This window comes from Hylobates moloch, unplaced genomic scaffold (assembly GCF_009828535.3).
Source record: "Hylobates moloch isolate HMO894 unplaced genomic scaffold, HMol_V3 SCAFFOLD_9, whole genome shotgun sequence".
In the NCBI taxonomy this organism is placed as follows: domain Eukaryota; kingdom Metazoa; phylum Chordata; class Mammalia; order Primates; family Hylobatidae; genus Hylobates; species Hylobates moloch.
The window spans coordinates 124,507,251-124,530,696 of NW_026652284.1; the positions used below are offsets into that span (position 1 = coordinate 124,507,251).

Below are 23,446 nucleotides of genomic sequence, written 5' to 3' on the forward strand. Positions count from 1 at the left end.
GCAGGCGCGCGGCGGGGCCGGGGACCGGGGCGGGGTCGGGGCCTGCGTGCTCGCGCCGGGGGTGACGCGGGAGGGCGGCAGCGGCGGCGGCGGGAGCGCGCCCGTTGCAAGATGGCGGCGGCCATGCTGGGCCTCGGGGCTGTGTGTGCGCAGCGGGCGGCGGCGCGGCCCGGACGGCTGGCGCGGCGACGGCGTTAGCCCGGCCCTCGGCTCCTCTTCGCGGCCGCCCCCTCCGCCTCTTCCCGCCTTGCCCGAGATGGATCTGCCCATGGGCCCCGGCGCGGCGGGGCCCAGCAACGTCCCGGCCTTCCTGACCAAGCTGTGGACCCTCGTGAGCGACCCGGACACCGACGCGCTCATCTGCTGGAGCCCGGTGAGGGCAGCGCGCGGGCGCGGGGCCCGTGGGGACCAGGAGGGAGCAGGGCCGCGGCGGACGGCGCGGGAGGGCTGCGGGGAGGGGCCCTGCCGCACCTCAGCTTAACGCGCGGTGAGCCTGCCCTGCCCCCGCCAGAGAAGGGCGGCGGGTCCCGAGCCTTCTCAGACCCAGAGCCTTAAGTTGGGAAAGCGGCCACGAGACCCACACTCGGTTCAGCCCCTGCCCCAGCGAAGTTTCCCTGGGATGGGGAGAATGGGGCGTCTCTTGTATTGAGCTTCTGCTAACTGTTGGGCGGTTGCGGAAGTGTCCGCGCTTAGGGCAAGCACCCGGCTTCGCCAGCGGACGCTGTGCCCCAGAGGACATCGGCGTCCCCAGGGGACGGCCTACGGGGTGCTGGGTCGGCAACTATTCGGAGAAAGTCAGGACTTGGCACGTGAAGCGGAGGGCGTTGCTGTAGCGGAACAGGAAAGGCAGTGGAAACAGAAAGTAAGACGTCTAAAGCTTCAGGTTGATCTCAAGCCCGTTTCCGAATCCCAAATCTGGGTTTCCCAAGAGGAGATTTGTTTTTCATTCCTTTTGGGACGTCTTTATTCGTGTCTCAGTCTTCAGTTGCCTGGCAGCAGGCTTGTTTACATGGTCCGACCCTGCAAGACCGGACAGCTCCGGTTTGCAGAAGTAAATCAGTGATTGTCTGGAGTTGGAGATCAGAATCTGCTGTTCACATCCCGGCTGTGACGTCGTGTCCGGTGAGGGGCAGAGCCACAGCCTGTGGCTGGCAAGTGATGGCCTGAAGAAGGGCCACACTGGCCGAGCGGGGTGACTCTTGCCTGTAATCCCAGCACTTTGGGAGGCGGAGGCGGGTGGATCACTTGAGGCCAGGAATTCGAGACCAGCCCGGACAATATGGCAAAACCCCAATTCTACTAAAAATACAAAAAATTAGCCAGGCATGGTGGTGCTTGCCTGTGGTCCTAGCTACTTGGGAGGCTGAGAGAGGAGGACCCCCTGAACCTGGGAGGCAGAGGTTGCACTGAACCGAGATCCCGCCACTGCAGCCTGGCAAACAGTGAGACCCTATCCAAGAAAAAAAGAAAAAGAAAAAAGAAAGGCCACTGATCATTGGGAGCTTTCGGAGGGACCGTGACAGGCAGGGGGCCACCAAGCATGTGTGGCCTCCCAGGAGCTAAGACCCCAGAGTTCTTCAGGCTCTGCTGAGTGCCTCCCATTTGCACAGCCTCTTTATGCTGTTAGGAATGAAGAAAAGTCTGAACTGAAGCTGCCCCAGGCAAGAGGCCAGGTTTTCTGCTTCTTGGATTTACTGAGGCTCTGCTTTACCTACAGAGTGTTTGGGAATAAAGAGAAGACTGGAAATCTTTGCTCTTGTTAAAAACACTTTGTGTTTGTCCTGCTGACACCTCTGTGTTGGCCTTCCCATCCCCAGGTCCCATTAAGGCGCCGTGCACCTTCCTGGAGGCTGGCTTCATTTCACCATCTCTTCATTCTGGACCTTGGATTCTCGTGCAAAGGAAATACTCCCATGTTTCTGTCTTCTTTTATCCGTCTTTCTTTTTCTTTTTTTTCTTTCTTTTTTTTTTTTTTTTTTTTTTTTTTTTTTGAGACAGAGTCTTGCTCTGTCGCCCAGGTTGGGAGTGGAGTGGTGCGATCTCGGCTCACTGCAACCTCCACCTCCCGGGTTCAAGCAATCCTCCTGCCTCAGCCTCCCGAGTAGCCGGGACTACAGGTGCGTGCTGCCACACCCAGCTAATTGTTGTATTTTTAGTAGAGACGGGGTTTCACCACATTGGACAGGCTGGTCTGGAACTCCTGACCTCAAGTTATCCACCCGCCTTGGCCTCCCAAAGTGCTGGGATTACTGGTGTGAGCCATTGCACCCAGCCCTTCCTTCTTTTCCTTATTCCCCTTAACCCTCAGAAGTTAAGGGGAATAACTCCCCCATTGGGGGAGGGGCACCCGAGATTATCTGGGATATTCTAAGCTTAATCCTGCTAGCACGATCTGTCCTGTCCCGTAATCTGCTTGCTGTTTCTGCTTAAAGATTATGAGGTGTGTGGGTTAGGGCCCAGTGTACTCTTTTTTGGGATCGAGGCATGTTCTGGGCAGGGCTTTTGAGCAAGGGAGGCAGGTGTGATGAGGCCCGTGGCCAGCCTCCACTCCACTCACAGGTGCACCACCTGTGGATCTGTTCTCCCTGGGGAGGGATGGGGAGCCGACTGGAATGTAAGTGTTTGGTTCCACCTGGTCAGTATGAAGTGGCAATGGTTGGTGCAGGACGTAGCACTGGGGGCGAGCATGGCAATGAGACAGCAACACTGACTTGAAACTGGAAGGAAGCCCTTCTCCAGGCTGTGCAGGGGGCCGCAGAGCTTTCTGGCGCTGGCTGCCTGGCCTGGAGAAAGGAGGTGATCATCCCATCCTGTGGCTTTGAGAGCACTCACACAAGCCCTGAGGACTCCCTGTCGGCAGAGTCCCAACAGGGGACCCTCCCACAAATCTACTGCCCAGGCCCAGCTGGCTCTCGGAGGCCTTGAGAAGGCCCTGGTGCTCTTGCTCTCTGCTGCCTTTTCTGGGAGAGTCTCCTTCTGGCTCAGAGTCGTACCACCATTCTGCCAAGAAAAACCCTCCCTGTTTGACACAAGAAGATGAGGCAGAATCACAGGCATGGTGACTAACTCTCAAGGCTGAATAACCTGGGGGAGACCGAGGCCCAGAAACTGGCCAGTAACTTTACTGAGCCTGGCCAGGAATGGGACCAGGTCTGGACAACCATTATACGTCCCCTCCTTGGCCTGAGGTCGGGACTCCCACTGCAGCCACTGGAGGCAGAAAGCCGGGTCACTGCCCAGGAGACCCCGTTGGTGGGCACTGTGGCAGCTGCCCCATCCCTGTGGTGTTTGATTTCCCACCCCCCAGACCCTCATTCCCATGAGCACCCCACCCACACAGGCAAGGGCCTTGAGGGGACCCAGCAAGTTGTGGAGGACAGCACAGCCTTGGAGAGGAAATGTGTCAGCCACAAGGTTATGATCCTGGGGGATCCACACAAGAGCATGGGCGTGGACGTGGGTGGTCCTCCCTCAGCCAGCTTCTCAACAGCTTATCCCAAAGGTACACCTGGATCCAGTACCACTGAGACCCAAAGACGGGGTTAGGGGACTGAACACCTGGACTGACAGGCAGCTCCACAGAACTGAGATCCGTGAGACCCAGGACCCGCAGCCTCCCTGCCCCATGCCCTGGTGCCGGCCCTCAGCCCAGCTTCCTCGTCTGCATGCAGCAGCTCCTCTGTCCATCAGCGGAGGCTCTTCTAGGGCCCTGCTGGGCTGCAGCTGACTCGGGAGGGCAGCAGCCTCTTCAGAGAATTTGACAGCATGGAGAACCAAACAAAAACAGAAAGTGAAGGCTCAGAACTGGGTTCACCATCATCTCAGTTTTTTACAAGCTATGATTTTGTCCCATCTTTATTAACAAGATAAGGAAGTATGAAAAGTAATCTTGACATCTGAGATGGTGAGATGACAGTTTTGTTTTTGTTTTTTTGAGATGGAGCCTCACTCTGTCACCCAGGTTGGAGTGCAATGACATGATCTCAGCTCACTGTAGCCTCTGCCTCCCGGGTTCAAATGATTCTCCTGCCTCAGCCTCCTGAGTAGCTGGGATTACAGGCACCCACCACCACACCCAGCTAATTTTTTATTTGTATTTTTAGTAGAGATGGGGTTTCACCACATTGGTCAGGCTGGTCTAGAACTCCTGACCTCGTGATCTGCCTGCCTCGGCCTCTCAAAGTGCTGGGATTACAGGTGTGAGCCACTGTACCTGGCCCAGATAATTTTTATAGTTATATTTTTCTAAAGTACTTTAAAATATATATATATACTTCTTTTTTTTTTTTTTTTTTTTTTGAGACGGAGTCTCACTCTGTTGCCCAGGCGACGCCCAGCTAATTTTTGTATTTTTTAATAGAGACAGGGTTTCACCATATTGGCCAGGCTGGTCTCGAACTCCTGACCTAGTGATCTGCCTGCCTCAGCCTCCCAAAGTGCTGGGATTACAGGCGTGATCCACTGTGCCCGGCTAAAAAAGTGAACATATATTTGATAAGCAAGAGCAGAAAATGTTTTCAAAGCTGATCGTATTCTAAAAAGAGACTGGCCTAGCTGTACTTCCCCCTGCCCTGCAGGGCTAACTGTGGCTACCCTGGGCAGCTGTGGACTCCAAGCTGAGGCCTGGCTCTGGCGTCCCAGCCCCAGGAGCCACCCAGCTGGCTGAGGAGCCTGAGAACAAGGCACAGCCACATGACCTGTGCCAGACAAATGCTAGAATGATGGTCACGCAGGTTAGAATGAACCCAGGTAGACGGAGGCCTCAGGATCAGGGTGAGGCCAGAGGGGGCACCTGGGTGCAAAATTTAAGGAAGCACTTTTTTTTTTTTTTTTTAAGACAAGGTCTCGCTGTGTTGCCCAGGCTGGAGTGCAGGGCTATGATTGCAGCTCACTGCAGCCTCTGCCTCCCGGACTCAAGTGATCCAGTCACCTCAGCTGAGTCACTGGGACTACAGGCTCGCACCACCAGACGTGGCTTTTTTTTTTTTTTAAAGGTTTTAGTAGAGACGGGGTCTTGCCGTATTGCCCAAGCTAGTCCGGAACTCGTGGGTTCAAGCCATCCTCCCAACTCAGCCTCCCAAAGTGCTGGGATTACAGGCTTGAACCACCGCGCCTGGCCCTGAGGCATTCCTTTTTAAGACCCACTCTGCATTTGGATGGCGCTGAGAGTGGGGGCCTCCTTAGATGTGGGCTCCTGGATGCTTCTCTGTCTTCACCTGGCCCCAGCCTCATGGGTGCAGCTCCCTTCTCTTTGGCAGCAGGAAAGACTCTAGAAGGATGTGCTGAAACCTTGGGGCTCCCTGAGACTGAGTGAGCTGGAGGTCACCAAGGCCCTCGGCCTATCCCGGGAGAGAGGTCCATTGAAAGCCAGTGGTCAGATGGCCGCTGTGGAGGGTCTCTGGGTGGACAGTTGGGAGCAGAGTGGTCCCTGCAGTGAGGCAGGGGCCAGGGCGTCCACTCATAAGCACACGAGGAGTTAACAGAAGCAGAGCCAACCTGGCCACGCTCAGTCACTCAGTCACTCAGACCCTGGCCACAGATCGTGTCCAGAGCTCCCGCGGCAGGTAGGGCCACGCCTGCTTCCCTGGTTCTGAGAGCCGCCAAGACCCAGCAGGCCCACTGGCCCCACCCTGGAAGATCTGGTATTTGGCCCAAGATGCTGGAGGCCCCACAGCAGCAGCTGTGAGAAGTGCTGCAGGGTCTGGAGGGCCTCATGTGTGCCCGGACCAGAGTGCCTCCCGGTGTGGCCATAAGAAGGCACACAGCTGGGGCTGGGCGCGGTGGCTCACGCCTGTAATCCCAGCACTTTGGGAGGCCGAGGTGGGCGGATCACGAGATCAGGAGGTTGAGACCATCCTGGCTAACACGGTGAAACCCCGTCTATACTAAAAAATACAAAAAACTAGCTGGACGTGGTGGCGGGCGCCTGTAGTCCCAGCTACTTGCGAGGCTGAGGCAGGAGAATGGCGTGAACCCGGGAGGCGGGGCTTGCAGTGAGCCGAGATTGTGCCACTGCACTCCAGCCTGGGTGACAGAGCAAGACTCCGTCTCAAAAAAAAAAAAAAGACACACATCTGTCCTCATACAGCTTCTGTGCATAGTACGAGCTTAAGCCTTCTTGCTCTTTGTCCTGTTCCATCTGTAGCCATTCAGGTAGATGGCATAATTTTCACTTTATAGATAAGAAAACTGAGGCTCTGGGTGTGAAGAAGCTTCACTAAGTGCTGGAACATGGTGAAACCAACTCCAGAGTCCGTGCTTCCTCCCCGAGGGGTCCAGCTGCTGCTCACCGCCAGGCACCATGCCTTTCCCAAATAGTTCAGCAAGTGCTCACCCATCCCGTGCCCTCAGGGCTGGGCTGTGGCCCCCACCGGCCCTCTTAGTTAGACCCCAGCCACCTGTGGAGTGAGTGGTATTTCTGGTTCATAGTCAGAATTGTATTTTGGATTTTCCCACAAGTGTTCTCCTTCCCCTTCCATAGAGATATACAAATAGAAACACACAGGCATAAATCTATAAACACTGTAAAAGGCAGGCTCTGGCCAGGCACGGTAACTCACACCTGTAATCCTAGCACTTTGGGAGGCCGAGGAGGGCAGATCACATGAGGCCAGGAGTTTAAGACCAACCTGGCCAATATGGCAAAACCTCGTCTCTACTAAAAATACAAAAATTAGCCATGCGTGATGGCACAGCCAGTAGCCCCAGCTGCTTGGGAGGCTGAGGCACAAGAATCACTTCAGCCCCAGAGGTGGAGGCTGCAGTGAATTGAGATCAAGCCACAGCACTCCAGCCTGGGCGACAGAGCAAGACCCTGTCTCAAAAAGTAAATAAAAAAAAATTTTAAAGGCTCTGTGCTGTAGCCTTCCGTGTTTCCTCTGCCCCAGATGGTGTGTGGGGTGGGGGGGGCATGCGGTGAGGAGGGGCCCAGGGCACAGAAGGGCTGGGCTGCAGTGGCCTCCTGGCGGGAGGGCGATGCCTCCAGTGCCCTGTGCCCCCTCAACCCCACAGGCTGGTGTTTGCTCAGTCCTTTATTGAGGGACCAGGGATGGACAGCCTGGCCCTGGAAGTCTCTCAGTTTTGGAGGAGTCAGCCTGTGTGCAGGGAGAGCTGGAGAGGGGTTGGTGGGGCTCACAGTGCCTTCCCAGAGGAAGCAAGCAGCTCCCATCGGGTATATCGAGGGCCGTTGGCTCCAGGGTCTCCTCGAGGTCTGGCAGGTGGAGGGGAGGCTGTCTAAGGAAGGGAGGTGGTCCCAGATGTCTCAAGGCACCTGGCAGCACTGGCTGCTGCTGCCTCAGCCTCTTCCCTGTGACCCTGTGGGCCACGGTGAGCAGCGGTAGCCACCACACTTGTGCACGGCAGCCAGTGACGAGATGTGACGAGAGATGAGGGCGATTGTGCTGCTCTTGGTCCTTGTGTGGCGAGAACATGCTGGAAGCTCCTCCGGAGCAGAACTAAGAAGAGTGTTTATGAGAAAGGTGCAGGTGGCTCAGATGTGGACAGAACCAGACCAGGGAACGGGGCCACAAAGTAAGCCACTCTCTCTGCACCTGCTCGTGCTTCCTGCCTGCCTCACTGCTTCCATGCCCTGACCCTGGTGGCCCCCGCTCCCCACACGTGGGCTACAGCTACTCACACACGTGCTCCCACTGCTCCTAAAGCCCACACTCCTGGGACCCAGAGAGGGAACAGCCGGCCGGCCGAGTCCAGGAGCCCAGAGCACCCGTCAGCAGATACACCTTTGACTTGGCAGGAGGCTGGAACGAGAGGCTTGTGGCCTGGGCTATGGGGCCACCTTGTAGAATACGGCACTGTTCACGTTTTGGGCCAGGGAGCCCTTTGAGAAGATACTCAGAGACACAGACGCTTTCTATGTAAGGTGTCCCTGCAGGCAGGATCTCACACACATTTCAGGTCCTTCACAGTGCTGCGGAAAATGAGGCCACAGGCTCCAAGTTTACTGCAAGCTGCGGGGTTTGCTGACATCTACACTTCTCAGCGTGTGGCATCTCGCACCAGCCAGGGGCCTCCCATTTCCAGTGGCAGGTTTTCGTGATATCCAGTTATGACCTGTGACTCCTCCAAGAGGTGCCTGTGGTCAGCAGCGGAGGAACCTTGTTCCACTGAGGCAGGAAGATGAGACACTGGGTTCTCTGATGGGTTCACCAGCAGACCCTGTGAAATTCATAATGGCCCCTAAGGTAGGGGTTGCCTGACATGTTCAACTTGGATTTAACCCTTAAGGCATAAGAAACCACTGAACAATGTTCCAACATTAGAAAACTAGAGCTGGGCACGGTGGCTCACGGCTGTAATCCCAGCACTTTGGGAGGCCGAGGTGGTTGGATCACCTGAGGTCAGGAGTTTGAGACCAGCCTGACCAATATGGTGAAACCCCATCTCTACTAAAAATACAAAAAAAAAAAAATTAGCCGGGCGTGGTGGTGCGTGCCTGTAATCCCAGCTGTTGGGGAGGCGGAGGCAGGAGAATCACTTGAACCTGGGATACAGAGGTTTCAGTGAGCTGAGATTGCGCCACTGCGCTCCAGCCACAGAGCAATAAACTGTCTCAAAAAAAGAAGAGAAGAGAAAACGAAAACTGGTGAGGACTGAGGTAAACCACAAAATTGTCCAGGCTTTCTATGTGGAGGCCATTTGTAGACTCATGTGCAGACAACCCAACAAACCCAGACTCTGGGGAAGCTGAGGCAGTAGAATCTGTGGGGTGTGGTGCCGGAAAGGACGGAGTTATGCCCAAACCAGAGCTCCGGCACTCTGCGCATGAGCCCACTTGCATCTTGGGTTGGATCCGATTTGCTGGTGCACAGTGAAACCTCGTGGAGCTGGACCAAGAGCAACTTGAAGGGGAAGAGTAAGTGTAAGGGGACAGAGTTGCAGGACTCACACAGGGCCGTGGTTATTTCAGTTCCCACCAGCCAGAGTGTAGAAGCCACTTTAAATACACGGAGCATTCGTGAGACCTTAGAGGAACCACAGCTTGGAAGTGGCGCAGAATAAGCTGGAGAGGAAAGACTACTCCACATGCCGTGGAAACAAGTACAAGGCAAACCCTGGAAACACCACTGCCTGCTAGCACGGAGTACACACAGCACTCTTGAGAGGAAGACAGAAGCCAGGCGAAGTGGCTCACACCTGTAATCCCAGCACTTTGGGAGGCCGAGCAGGAGGATCATCTGAGGTCAGGAGTTCAAGACCCGCCTGGCCAATATGGTGAAACCCTGTCTCTACTACAAAAAATTAGCCGTGTGTGGCGATGGGCGCCTGTAGTCCCAGCTCCTCGGGAGGCTGAGGCAGGAGAATGGCGTGAACCCGGGAGGCGGAGCTTGCAGTGAGCTGAGATCACGCCACTGCACTCCAGCCTGGGGGACAGAGCCAGACTCCATCTCAAAAAAAAAAAAAAGCATTCAGAAGAGCCATGCACAGTGGTGGCGCCTGTGGTGCCAGCTACTCAGAGGCTAAGGTGGAAGGATTGCCTCCAGATAGGGCAACATAGCTTGGCCAACATGGTGAAACCTTGTCTCTACTAAAAATACAAAAATTAGCTGGATATGGTGGCGTGCGCCTGTAATCCCAGCTACACGGGAGGCTGAGGCGGGAGAATCGCAGGAACCCGGGAGGCGGAGCTTGCAGTGAGCCGAGATTGCGCCATTGCACTCTAGCCTGGGCGACAGAGCAAGACTCCGTCTAAAAATAATAGTAATAAATAAATAAAAGGCAAGTGGCTGAGCATGGTAGCTGACACCTGTAATCCCAACACTTTGGGAGGTCAACGCGGGTAGATTGCTTCCACTCAGGAGTTCGAGACCAGCCTGGGCAACATAGGGAGACCCATCTCTACAAAAAAAAATGAGCCCGGTGTGGTGGTGGGTTCCTGCGGTCCCAGCTACTCGGGAGGCTGAGGCAGGAGGATCTCTTGATCCCAGGAGGTGGAGGTTGCAGTGAGCCCAGATCGCGCCACTGCACCCCAGCCTGGGTGACAAAGCAAGACTCTGTCTCGAAAAAACATATATTGAAAAAGGCGGAAAATTTGAACAGATACATCAAAAAAAGATAGACAAATAGCAAATAAGCACTTGAACAGATGCTCAGCATCATTAGTTGTCAGAGAAATGCACACGAAAACCTCAGTGACAGCGACTAGAACAGCCAGGTGCTGAGGAGGGTGCGGATCCCCTGGAACTCACCCGTGCTGCTGAGAACACAAATGCCACATCCACTTTGGAAAGCAGCTTGGGAGTTGCATGTGAAATTCAGCGTTTACCACACAGCCAGCAGTTCCGCTTTGGTTATTCTACTCCAGAGTTTCCACTGGGGTCCTGTATGATTTCATCTCTTTTATCATTTTTTTTGGTATAGATGGGGGTCTCGCTATCTGGATTATTGTTGCGGGCATGTTTTGTGGGGTTTTTGAGTGGTGGTAGTGTCTGAGGTCAGTCAGGGTTGTCCTGGCCCCAGAGGGCTCTTCATAGCTTTCCCTTTGCAGGTGAACAAGCCTGTGGTTCCACTTGTTTCTCTTAATTTAGAGGAGCTATTGTTTCTAAGAGCAATCTTGGGCCGAACTTTCAAATAAAATAAGTTTCCTCGGGGAGTTTCAGAGCTCTTTCCTCATGGACGGCCTCTCCCTAGGCTGATTCTCTGCACCACCCCTCTGGGCACTGGGCAAGACAGCAGCCTCTGATCATCTTGGCCTGGCGTTCCCAGCATGGGTGCTCTACCCTACTGTTTTAACCTAGAAAGCCTGAATTATATTTAAAACTTGTGGTTTTTAAGGCCAGACACAGTGGCTCATGCCTGTAATCCCAGCACTTTGGGAAGCCAAGGTGGGTGGATCACTTATGGTCAGGAGTTCAAGACCAGCCTGACCAACCTGGTGAAAAGCCTGTCTCTACTAAAAATATAAAATTAGCCGGGCGTGGTGGCACATGCCTGTAATCCCAGCTACCCAGGAAGCTGAGGCAGGAGACTCGCTTGAACCCAGGAGGTGGAGGTTGCAGTGAGCTGAGATGGCACTACTGCATTCCAGCCTGGGTGACAAAGCGAGACTCTATATCAAAAAAAAAATTGTGGTTTTGAAAATGCTTTAGGCCGGGCGCGGTGGCTCACGCCTGTAATCCCAGCACTTTGGGAGGCCGAGGCGGACGGATCACGAGATCGAGACCATCCTGGCTAACATGGTGCAACCCTGTCTCTGCTAAAAATACAAAAAATTAGCCAGGTGTGGTGACGGGCACCTGTAGTCCCAGCTACTCAGGAGGCTGAGGCAGGAGAATGGCATGAACCTGGGAGGCGGAGCTTTCAGTGAACGGAGATCGCGCCATTGCACTCCAGCCTGGGCTACAGAGCAAGACTCCGTCTTAAAAAAAAAAAAAAAAGAAAGAAAATGCTTTAATTAGGTGGGCGCTGCGGGGAGGGTGATCAGAGACCTGGGTGTCCTCAGCCTGCTGTGGCGGGGGTGGAGTCTCCTCTCTGAGGCATGGGCAAGGTGGAGGAAGGGAGCCCCTGGCTTCTTGGCCAGGTGCACCAGGAACTTAGTCTCTTTCACTTGGAGTCGGTGAGGATGTGAAACTCTGGTGGTCTGCCCAGCCCGTGAGATCCAGGAAACTGTATTTGGGAATTGAGGGGAGAAGGGTCCCCATCTTCCTGCTCCCCTCTCCCTGAGTGTAGCACCCATCACGGCGAGCTGGGGTGAGAGGTTAAGAGGAGGCTGAGGTTCAGATGCCACCAGGCTCAATGTTCATACCAGGTGTCAGTAGATTTTACTCCGTGTTTATCTGTTACATGCCTTTAGGACAGTTTTGAGACTTTAAATGGTTTAAGCTTTGCTTGTTTCACAGGAAGTACTTCCACGAAGCTCCTCATGTTGCTGTTCCGGAAGTGGAAATCTCTCCATTTTCAAAGCATAGTTTTGCCGGATATTGAATTTTTATGTTTTGTAGAGATGGGGTCTCGCTATGTTGCCCAGGCTGGTCTCCAACTCCTGGGCTCAAGGGATCCTCCCGCCTTGGCCTCCCAAAGTGCTGGGATTACAGGCATGAGTCACTACACCCGGCCAATATACAAAGATTGAGTGGCAGGGTCTTTTAATGCTTTTATTTTATTTGTTTTGGTTTGTTTTTGTTTTTGTTTTTTTGGAGATTGAGTCTCACTCTGTCGCCCAGGCTAGAGGGCAGTGGCACGATCTGCACTCACTACAACTTCCACCTCCCAAGTTCAAGCAATTCTCTTGCCTCAACCTCCCAAGTAGCTGGGATTACAGGCATGAGCCACCACACCCAGCTAATTTTTCCATTTTTAGTAGACGTAGGGTTTCACCATGCTGGCCAGGCTGGTCTGAAACTGCTGACCTCAAATGATCCACCCACCTCAGCCTCCCAAAGTGTTGGGATTACAGGCATGAGCCACCACACCAGGCATTTTAATCCTTTTTTTTTTTTTTTTTTTTTTTGAGACAGAGTCTCACTCTGTCCCCCAGGCTGGAGTGCAGTGGGGTGATCTCGGCTTACTGCAACCTCCACCTCCCGGGTTCAAGCGATTCTCTTGCCTCAGCCCCCCAAGTAGCTGGGACTACATGCACACGCCACCACGCCCGGCTAATTTTTATATTTTTAGTAGAGACAGAGTTTCCCCATGTTGGCCAGGCTGGTCTCGAATTCCTAACCTCAGGTGATCTGCCTGGCTCAGCCTCCCAAAATGCTGGTATTACAGATGTGAACCACCATGCCTGGCTGTGTTACACTTTTTGTGGTGTCTCACAGGTCTCTGAGGCTCTGCTCATTTTTGTTTTTGTTTTTGTTTTTATTTTTTCGAGACAGAGTCTCTTTCTGTCGCTAGGCTGGAGTGCAGTGGTGCAATCTCGGCTTCACTGCAACCTCTGCCTCCAGGGTTCAAGCAATTCTCTTGCCCCAGCCTCCCAAGTAGCTGGGATTACAGGCACACACCACCACATCCAACTAATTTTTTTTGTATTTTTAGTAGAGGTGGGGTTTGACCATGTTGGCCAGGATGGTCTCGATCTCTTGACCTCGTGATCCGTCCACCTTGGCCTCCCAAAGTGCTGAGATTACAGGCGTGAGCCACTGCACCCGGCTGGCTTCTCTCCTTCTTATTCCTTCTTTTTTCTTTTTTTCTCCGACTAGACCACCCCAATTGACCTATCTTCATGTTTGCTGACTCCTTCTCCTAGTCAGATCTGCTCTTAAGCCCCTCTGGTCAACTTTTTTTTTTTTTTTTTTTTGAGACAGAGTCTTGCTCTGTTGCCCAGTGCAATGGCACGATCTCAGCTCACTGCAACCTCCGCCTCCCGGGTTCAAACAATTCTCCTGCCTCAGCCTCCTGAGTAGCTGGGATTACAGTATAGGCATGGGCCACCACGCCTGGCTAATTTTGTATTTTTAGTAGAGACGGGGTTTCTCCATGTTGGTCAGGTTGGTCTCCAACTCCTGACCTCAGGTGATCCACCCGCCTTGGCCTCCCAAAGTGCTGGGATTACAGGCGTGAGCCACCACGCCCAGCCCCTCTGGTTAACTTTTAATCTGAGTTATTATACTCTTCAGCTCCATAATTTTGATTTTGTGCTTCTTTACAATTTTTGTCTCTTTATTGATACTCTCTGATAAGATGTCATTCTCATACTTTAGTTCTTCAGATGTGGTTTCCTTTAGTTGTTTGAACATATTTGAAATGATTGACTTAAAATCTTTGCCTCGTAAGTCCAATGTCCAATGTTTTGGCTTCTTTGGGGACAGTTTCTATTGGTTGCTTTGGGTTTTTTTTTCCTGTGTATGGGGTATGGGCCCTAGCTTCTTGTTTCTTTGCATATCTCTATTTTTTTTTTTTTAAACTAGAGTTTTTTGTTTGTTTGTTTTTGAGTCTGTTACCCAGGCTGGAGCGCAGTAGGTCAATCACAGCTCACTGCACCCTTCACCTCTGGAGCTCAAGGGATCCTCCATCCTCAGCCTGCTGAGTAGCTGGGATGATAGGTGTGCGCCACCACGCCCATTTAATTTTTGTATTTTTTCTAGAGACGGGGTTTTGCCATGTTGCCCAGGCCAGTCTCCAACTCCCGAGCTCAAGCAACCCACCTGCCTCGGCCTCCCAACGTGCTGGGACCACAGGCGTGAGCCAGCGCAGCCGGCTGGAAAACTGGAACTCTCATTGGTTGAGAGTGGCAGCTCTGGAGCTCGGACTCCCCCACCTCCCCAGGATTTGTCATTGCTGCTGTTTGTTGTGGTTATCTGTCAGGTCGTTTTTCAGCACTAATTCTGTAAAGGTTGTGTTCTTTCTTGTTTATGGCCACTGCAGTCTCTGTTCAGTTAACTGAGGTAGGTGGTGATGGGGCAGAAAAGTTCTTGAATGCCTGGAGCCAGTGAGTCTCCCGTCTTTTCTGGGGGCTGCGTGTGTGTTGGTGGCGCCTTCAGCACTCGGCCAGGCAGTGGACAACCCAACTGTATGCCTGACTTCTGCTTACGCAGAGCCTCGAGGTCAGCCAGAAGTGAGAGCTCGGGGCTGGCTCAGGTCTTTCCTGAACATGGGCACAGCTCACCCGTGTACACGGCTGCGAGATGTCCTGGAATATCTCAGAGCTTTTCAGAGCCCCTAGTGGCGCCTCCTTCTCCCTAGCTGCCAGGCACTGCCTCAGGCAGCCACAGCGTTCAAAAATCACCTCCAAAGGTTTCAACAAGCACACCTCGGCAAACAGCTTTTTTATTCAGGAGAGCTTCAAGTCACATCAGAGACAGCCTTAGGAGTGGACTGTTAGGTCAGATGCTGACAGTCCTCTGGGAATGGGGCCCTGGAGGAGCCCAAGCCCTGGCCCACTCCGCAGCGGCTGCCAGGATGCTGGTTCCCACGGGGACTGCAGCTGTTGGTTTTTAAGGCTGCAGAGGGAGTGGGAATAGGGCATGTAAAATGCCACAAAGCCTGGCCGGGCACAGTGGCTCACACCTGTAATCCCAGCACTGCAGGAGGCCAAGGTGGGCGGATCACTTGAGGTCAAGAATTCAAGACCAGCCTGGGCAACATGGTGAAACCCCGTCTCTACTAAAAATACAGAAATTAGCCGGGCCTGGTGGCACCTGTAGTCAGCCACTTGGGAGGCTGAGGCACGAGAATCGCTTGAACTGAGAGGCGGAGGCTGCAGTGAGCCACGTTGGTGCCGGTGCACTCCAGCCTGGGCAACAGAGCAAGACCTTGTCTCAGAAAAAAAAAAAAAAAGTTCACAAAGCCCACTGTTCTTACTAAGATTCAGCTGTTTTTCTTGAATAAATGCTCCCCGTGCTACTGTAATTCTTTGGTTAATTTTCAGAGTTCTGGAAAGTTGGCTTGGCGCTTTTTGCCGTCTCTCTCCTGCTGCCTTGGGGTCCTTTCCATGACTGTTTCCCTCTCTGACACATGCACATCCCTGTGTATTTCACATCTCTCTATGCTGGAAAGCGGTTCTCCACTTCTAGTGCCACACCACAGGGGTCTTTCTGGCTTTTTCCCTGTTTGCATCTGCAGCTCCCTTCCCTGGCAGGGAGAAACCTGCCCCACTGCCCTTCACCAGTTTCTTCACTGGGTCAGCCGACCCTTCCTATGCCGACACCCCTCACCTCTCTCTGGCCTTGCTTCAGGCCCCCCTTCCCCGCCGTGTGGGCTTCTCGCTGTCCCCTAAGCCTTTGATGCCCCCTCTGAGCCACCGCGGCCACGGCCAACAGGGATGCCTCCCTCGCCAGCTCCTCCTGATAGCTCTGGGCCTGAGCTCAGGAGAGAAATGGAAGAGAAAGAGTATATGCAGTGTTTGTCTCTGTTTCTTGTCTCACGTCACAAAACAAGAATGAATTTGGATTTCTGAATGCAACTGTGTTTTCCTCGGGAGTAATGAAATCAGGGCTCCATTTCCTTCGCTGTTCCTGAGGGAAACGTCCTGCTTAAACAGGGGCTTTGTGAGTGGAAACGTGGCCTTCTCTGGAACCCCTGGGTAAAGCTAAACGCCCGTCCCGTGGGCGTGGCCAGAGTGCGGTGGGTGCTTTGTGAGTGGAAACGTGGCCTTCTCTGGAACCCCTGGGGAGGGGCTTCCCGACTGTGAGGAAGGCCCCACATCTGCCCACCGCCCAGTCCTGGGCCTCACAGTGAGGACGCAGGTCAGCTGCACAGATGAGGCCCGTGTGGCAGGTGGTCCCAGGAACCAACTCGCCTCCCGCCAGCCCCCTGGGCCTCCCATGGCCCCAGCCCCATCAGGTGGAACGTGCACTGCCTGCGTTCCAGAAGGGGCAGCCCGGGGAAGGGGTGGCTTGGGCACTCTGCCCCTCACCACCACGCGTGACCCACCCATGTGTCTCCCTTTCAGAGCGGGAACAGCTTCCACGTGTTCGACCAGGGCCAGTTTGCCAAGGAGGTGCTGCCCAAGTACTTCAAGCACAACAACATGGCCAGCTTCGTGCGGCAGCTCAACATGTGTGAGTGCTGCCCCCGGGCAGCGCAGGGGTGCGGGAGGCAGACCTGCAGACGGCGGGACCCCAGCAGGAGGACCCTGTGGATGAAGGACGGGGCCTCCTGTGCTGGCCAAGGGAGGGTCCTTGTGGGTATGAACCTGGGGTCCCCAGGGAAGAACCGTGAAACCGGAGCTGTACTCCACGTGTGTCGGGCACGGAGAGCCCTGTGGGGACACAGGGTCTCCCTTAGACCAAGGCCACCCGGCCACCCAGGCATGGGCTCTGAGGGGGCAGGGCAGGGTCTGACCGTGGCCAAGCCCCGCCGCAGCCTCCTGGAGCAGTGGCCGCTCTTCAAGGGTTCTGGTCCCCCCCTGAGGCAGAGCCTCCCCCTTCCCTGTCACATGCAGATGGCTTCCGGAAAGTGGTCCACATCGAGCAGGGCGGCCTGGTCAAGCCAGAGAGAGACGACACGGAGTTCCAGCACCCATGCTTCCTGCGTGGCCAGGAGCAGCTCCTTGAGAACATCAAGAGGAAAGTGACCAGTGTGAGTGCTGGCCCCGCACCCTGGCCCAGTCTCACCTGCCACAGCTCTCCCCGCCTGCCCCACCCTGAGAGCTCCCACCCCAGCCTGCCTCTTCCTGAGGGACCTGGCTGCAGTGGACAAGCCTGAGCCTGCCAAGCTCCTAGGCTGCTCCAGTGACTCCTGTCCTCTCGGGAATCCAGGTGTCCACCCTGAAGAGTGAAGACATAAAGATCCGCCAGGACAGCGTCACCAAGCTGCTGACGGACGTGCAGCTGATGAAGGGGAAGCAGGAGTGCATGGACTCCAAGCTCCTGGCCATGAAGCAGTAGGTCCCACACCAGCACTGTGGGCCGCAGCGGGTCCTGGCGCCCACCAGGAGGCCCCGGGTGCTGTGGGGGCAGGTCCACCCTCCCACTCCACGCAGATATACCCTGGGCCTCTGCCCCAGCCCCGCCTCCCGTGGCTGCTGCGACAGCTCTGGGGCCAGCCGTTTTCCACGTGCAGAAGGGGGTTGGGAGGGTCCCCTGCTCTGCACATCCCCAGCGCCCTCTGGGCCATCGGATTCTGCCTGGCTCCGAACTTGACGGGACCCACCAGCCTACTTTTGAGGACAAGCCCGGCACAGCAGACCCATCCCACCTACCTCGGGCCTGGGGTCAGACCCATCTTAGGCCCTTCCTGGAACCTCTGCCCCACACTTGCCTGGGCCCATGGAGCTAGCCCTCCATCCCCTCCTCACCGGGACCCCGCGGCTCTGGGGAAACCTTAGCAGGGGCCTAACACACAGTGGCACCTGAGAAACAGGCAAGCCCACCTCAGAAGGCCAGCTTAGGTCTCACGTCCACTTTGGGGCTCCAGGCATGCGGGAACCCCAATGCCAGTACGGCATCCTCGGCTCTGTGCAGCAGGCGCTCCTGACCCCCACGTCATGGAGGAGGCCTTGGCCTCAGACTCTCCTGCATGGGGTCCAGCAGGAGCCACCGGCTTTGTGATTCCTGGAGTCCGGCCACGTGGACCTGGCCTACCAGGAAGACTCACAGGCTTGACAGGGCCCAGCCTCCCAGAGCAGCAGGAGCGCGCTCCTGGCCCCGCTCACCTGGCTGGGTCAGCTCTTCCCCACCCCGTGGGGCCACCTCTGAGCCACTTCAGGCCTGGCGAGGGCCCTGAGCACCTACAGGACACGGGACAGCCAGTGTCGCAGCCTGAAGAACCACCCTCCCTCAACCTGGCTTCTCAGGCCTTGGAAGGGCGGCCCAAGGGTCTGCTCCTGGCCTGTGTCCAAGGCAGCCCTCCAGGTGTTGGCCAGGATGGATGCCAGGATCCGGATGCACCTGGCTGGCATGGATCCATCCCCAACACCCTACCTGACGCCAGGTGTCCCCGGCAGGGAGGGGCAGTGGGACCAGCAAGCCCTGGCCCTGGCCACCAGTCCTTCCACACAAAAGTTCTCATCTTGGGGTGGGCCAGGCCAGACATGGTCACACTTACCCCCGCTCCTGCCTGGGGGACAGGGAGGGTCTGTGGGGCTCCCTCAGCCCTGGGGCTCATGGGATTGGGCCCCACTGACCCAGCCTGGTCTGTTGCAGTGAGAATGAGGCTCTGTGGCGGGAGGTGGCCAGCCTTCGGCAGAAGCATGCCCAGCAACAGAAAGTCGTCAACAAGGTGGGGGCAGGGCCAGAGGGCCGGCGGGGGCCCCACAAGGGCCGGGGTGACTGTGTCCTCTCTCCCCACAGCTCATTCAGTTCCTGATATCACTGGTGCAGTCAAACCGGATCCTGGGGGTGAAGAGAAAGATGTGAGGTTTTGGGGACACCTGCATCCACCACCCGGGGCCCAGGGCCATTCCCTTCCTCTGTCAGCTGTGCCCCGGATACCCCGAGGTGGGGGGTGGTGGCTGACCTGCACCCTTCCCCGCAGCCCCCTGATGCTGAACGACAGTGGCTCAGCACATTCCATGCCCAAGTACGGCCGGCAGTTCTCCCTGGAGCACGTCCACGGCTCGGGCCCCTACTCGGTGAGTGCCGGAGACAGGGCACCTGCCCAGGCATGCGGGTAGCAGCGGGGTGGGTTGCCCCTGCTGGCGCTGCATGGACCTCCTGCCTTTGATTGCAGGCCCCCTCCCCGGCCTACAGCAGCTCCAGCCTCTATGCCCCCGATGCTGTGGCCAGCTCCGGACCCATCATCTCCGACATCACCGAGCTGGCTCCTGCCAGCCCCGTGGCCTCCCCCGGCGGGAGCATAGACGAGAGGTGGGGGCCGCGTCACCCCAGCCATCCTGTCCCCCAACGAGGCGAGCCCCTGTGGGCCCAGGGCAGAGTTGGGGATGAGGTGGGGCTGGCCAAGACACCAGCTAACGTGGCCCCCCTCGTGTCCAGGCCCCTGTCTAGCAGCCCCCTGGTGCGTGTCAAGGAGGAGCCCCCCAGCCCGCCTCAGAGCCCCCGGGTAGAGGAGGCGAGTCCCGGGCGCCCATCTTCCGTGGACACCCTCTTGTCCCCGACTGCCCTCATTGACTCCATCCTGCGGGAGAGTGAACCTGCCCCCGCCTCCGCCACAGCCCTCACGGACGCCAGGGGCCACACGGACACCGAGGGCCGGCCTCCCTCACCCCCGCCCACCTCCACCCCTGAAAAGTGCCTCAGCGTAGCCTGCCTGGACAAGTGAGTGCCGCCCCACCCACAGCCCCTGGAAGCACAGCCCTGGGCTTCAGCTCAGACTGTCCCAGTGGACTGAGCAGGGCAGCTGGCGAGGCAGGACCCTACCCCCAACCTCGGAGCTCGGGGCTGGGGAGGGAGACAGGTGCCAGCCAGATCACCCCACGGTCCCAAACACCACAGAAGCCGACGGCGTGTCCGGACAGGCTGCTGGGCCCTGCTCTCAGCCACCCTTGCCACAGGCCACGCGTCCTGGCAGGTCGTGCTGCCCAGACATATGGCAGGAGATGAGCAGGGCCCAGCCTCCACACCCCCAGACCCTGCCCAGCCCCCGCCTGCAGTGGGGGCTCTTATTTTTGTACCTTGCAGTTTGGCTTGCACTCCACTGATGTCTGGGGTCACCCACCTCTTCCCCTGCCCCTCTTCCTCTCCGCATGGCCGAGTCCAGCCAGGGTTAGCGCTGACCCCACTGGGGAGGGAGGAGGGCCCTGCCAGAGCTCGGGCCCCTCCCACACAGCCGTGGACCAGACAGACCCAGCCTGGCCGGGCATGAGCATCGGGCTTGGGCGGCAGCGGCCGGGACCCCTCTGTGGCGGGGGCTCAGTGTCATCATGGCTCCCCTGGCCACGGGCCTGTGGTCGTTGCCTGTGACAGGGATGACAGGGACGGGCCTCCCTGGTCTGGCACGGCCACTGGTGCTGGCAGGATCCAGACTGCGGTGCTGACTGCACTTCCTGTTAGGCAGGGTCTCCAGGGCACCTCCGGGACCCAGCCTGGCTGCCGGTCCCATGGCCCAGGTGTGCCCCGTGGCCTAGGGCTTTCTTGGTCACAGCCACCAGACCGTGGGTCTCATCCCCACAGCAGCAACAGGGCAAGGACTGAGCCACCCACACACTGAGCACAGCCCCAGCCGTTTTCCCAGTGCAACAGGAAACCTCACCAACCCTGAAAACTGAAATCCCTGATCCTTGTGCTAGAGCTGAATATGCCCCTTGTCTCCTGGGTCCACTGCCACGAAGGCCTCCAGGCCCTCATGGCGAAGGGATGCCCAGCATGGGCCCAGCCGCACCCCTGCGGGGCACAGAGCCTCCACCGCCTTCCAGGCCGTCCTCGAATGCGCTGCCCCCTCCAGCCTGTGCAGGCGTACACGGGGGTACAGCCTGGGGGATACAGTCAAGGGGAGCCCTTCTCCCACAGGAGGGCATTGGGGTGTGGGGCCTAGGGCACTGGTTCAGCTACCCCGTTATTCCGGGCCAGGAATGAGCTCAGTGACCACTTGGATGCTATGGACTCCAACCTGGACAACCTGCAGACCATGCTGAGCAGCCACGGCTTCAGCGTGGACACCAGTGCCCTGCTGGACGTGAGTCGAGCCCCGCCCCGCCCCACCCCGCCCCGCCCCGCGGGTGCTGTTCTGACTTCCCTCCCTCCTCCGCAGCTGTTCAGCCCCTCGGTGACCGTGCCCGACATGAGCCTGCCTGACCTTGACAGCAGCCTGGCCAGTGTGCGTAGGCGGGTGGGGGGTGAGGGGGAACGAGACCAGCAGGAACGCTCACAATACCATCTCCACCCCACAGATCCAAGAGCTCCTGTCTCCCCAGGAGCCCCCCAGGCCTCCCGAGGCAGAGAACAGCAGCCCGGATTCAGGTGAGCCAAGTCCCACCAGCCCCATCTCTGCCCCCGACCCCCCACCGCCTTGACACCCCCACCCCCGCAGGGAAGCAGCTGGTGCACTACACAGCGCAGCCGCTGTTCCTGCTGGACCCCGGCTCCGTGGACACCGGGAGCAACGACCTGCCGGTGCTGTTTGAGCTGGGAGAGGGCTCCTACTTCTCCGAAGGGGACGGCTTTGCAGAGGACCCCACCATCTCCCTGCTGACAGGCTCGGAGCCTCCCAAAGCCAAGGACCCCACTGTCTCCTAGAGACCCTGGAGGAGCTGGGCCAGCCATGGCCTGCCCGCCCCCAGCCCCAGCGCAGGGCTGGTCTTGGGGAGGCAGGGCAGCCTCGTGGTCTTGGACACTGGTGGGTCGGCCGCCATAGCCCCAGTAGGACAAACGGGCTCGGGTCTGGGCAGCACCTCTGGTCAGGAGGGTCACCCCGGCCTGCCAGTCTGCCTTCCCCCAACCCCGTGTCCTGTGGTTTGGTTGGGGCTTCACAGCCACACCTGGACTGACCCTGCAGGTTGTTCACAGTCAGAATTGTATTTTGGATTTTTACACAACTGTCCCGTTCCCCGCTCAATAGAGATATACAGATATATACACACAGGTAGATGGACGGACGAGACAGGCAGAGATCTATAAACAGACAGGCTCTATGCTGTGGCCTCCCATGTGTTTCCTCTGTCCCAGGGTGGTGTGGTTGGTGGTGGTGCATGGAGGAGGGGCCCAGGGCACAGAAGGGCCAGGCTGCAGTGGCCTCCTAGGGGAAGATGGATGCTTGCAGCTAGCCCCATGCCTGCCCAACTCCACAGGACAAGCATTTGCTCGCAGTTCTTTATTGAGGGACCAGGAGTGGGCAGCTTGGCCCTGGAGGTCTCTGGTTGTCAGAGATCCACCAGGAACCCCCTTCCCAAGGTGTTTGCACTCAGGGACAGGTGATGCAGGGCAGGCACGCTGTCTTCCTGCCAGAGCCAGCACCCTCCTATGTAGGCACAGGCAACGGGAGCCTGTCCCGTAGTTTTAGGGTTCTCCACTCAGTCTGTTGGAGGAAGGGAAGGGGGCCTGGGGTGGGCAGTGGAGCAGGCTTTGCTGCTTTATCTGGCAGCAACAGCTTGTTCTGGAGCTCCATTGGCCAACTGATGGGGAGAGGCACAGGAGCCTATGTGGGATGGAGGAGTCGGCCCCACACCGGTCCCCCAACCAGGAGCTGACCCGCTACTGCCATCCTCAGCAGGGCCCAAGGAGATGCCTCCACCTCAGGGCCCACCAGCCCCCAGTGGGGTAGAGGGAGGATACCAAGGTGGCCCACCCTCCCCTCACACCACCACAGTGCAGCAGGTTGCTGATGAGGCCCCCGGTGCAGTCCTGGGACCCCATGCAGGGCCTCCTCAAACAAACACCTGCCTTGTTGCGCCATAGCTGCAGGTCTGGGAACACCAGGGCCTGGTCCAGTGTTGGGGTCTTTAATCAAGCAGTCATCCCAGCAAGGTAAGGCAGCAGCAGAGCCCTGGGGTTACCCCTGACCTCCTGCTACCACCAAGGGGGGCCCCCATCTATCCAGCTTGGTGGATTGCAGGGCCTGGGAACAAGATGTCCTGAAGGCTGCAGGGCTGCACTGTCTGCACTGCCCAGCCTGGTGCCAGAAGAGCAGAGGGCAAGGCAGGCCTGGGGATCGGGGTGCCCCAACCTTATGGAGGGCAGCTGAGAGCCACCAGCTCACCTGGCTGCCCAGGTTCCAAGTGAAGGAAAGAGGCTGCCAAACCAAGCCCTGCCCCAAGGCAAATAGCCATGGACATAGCCATTGTGTACCGTAGCCCCTCGGCTCACCAGGCCCACACCAGAAAGGCCCTGTGGACTGCCCATCCCTGGGCCACCCTGGCTGGAGCCCACTTCCAGCAAACCCAGGGCGACGTCTTCCCGAGCTGAAGCTGAGCACGGTGGGTGCAAGTTGATCATCCTGCACTGAGAGCCAGAGTGCTGATTCCCCCACACCCAGCAGGGGTAGCACCAGGAGAGGACACCTGTGCTGAGCTTTTCTAGGTAGGGGGGTGTGGGGAATGGGGGCATCTGCCTGGCCTTGCACTCCCCCTACCGGCCATGCCCACCCTGCTGCAGTGGAGCTGCTGCTCCCCGGCAGGTCCTGGGACCCTCAGGCCTCCTGGCCCCTGGAACAGCTG

The 23,446-nt window shown here is 57.2% G+C and overlaps 2 protein-coding genes and 1 long non-coding RNA gene across 3 annotated transcripts; 1 reads left to right on the top strand and 2 right to left on the bottom strand.

The window, feature by feature from the left end:
* Nucleotides 1–72: 72 nt before the first annotated feature.
* HSF1 (heat shock transcription factor 1) lies at nt 73–21,925 on the top strand. Its single transcript, XM_032760788.2, has 13 exons — nt 73–373; nt 16,349–16,457; nt 16,841–16,977; nt 17,157–17,281; nt 18,543–18,618; nt 18,690–18,751; nt 18,874–18,970; nt 19,069–19,205; nt 19,332–19,613; nt 20,865–20,970; nt 21,046–21,111; nt 21,185–21,254; nt 21,325–21,925. Exons 1-13 carry the CDS (start codon nt 257–259, stop codon nt 21,528–21,530), a joined length of 1,590 nt encoding a protein of 529 aa, XP_032616679.1. The 5' UTR covers nt 73–256; the 3' UTR covers nt 21,531–21,925.
* LOC131384226 (uncharacterized) lies at nt 14,629–16,405 on the bottom strand. Its single transcript, XR_009214874.1, has 3 exons — nt 16,330–16,405; nt 15,612–15,755; nt 14,629–15,190 (listed from the first exon to the last, which is right to left on the bottom strand). It is a non-coding gene; the product is annotated as an uncharacterized LOC131384226 (long non-coding RNA).
* Nucleotides 21,926–22,014: 89 nt separating the features above from the next.
* On the bottom strand, nt 22,015–22,779 carry LOC116813877 (uncharacterized; the record flags this gene model as incomplete). The annotated part of the gene is given in 4 exon segments (XM_058443688.1): nt 22,015–22,195; nt 22,198–22,596; nt 22,599–22,664; nt 22,666–22,779. Coding segments are annotated over 4 exon segments (621 nt in total), but the record flags the coding sequence as incomplete, so codon positions are not given.
* Nucleotides 22,780–23,446: the final 667 nt, after the last annotated feature.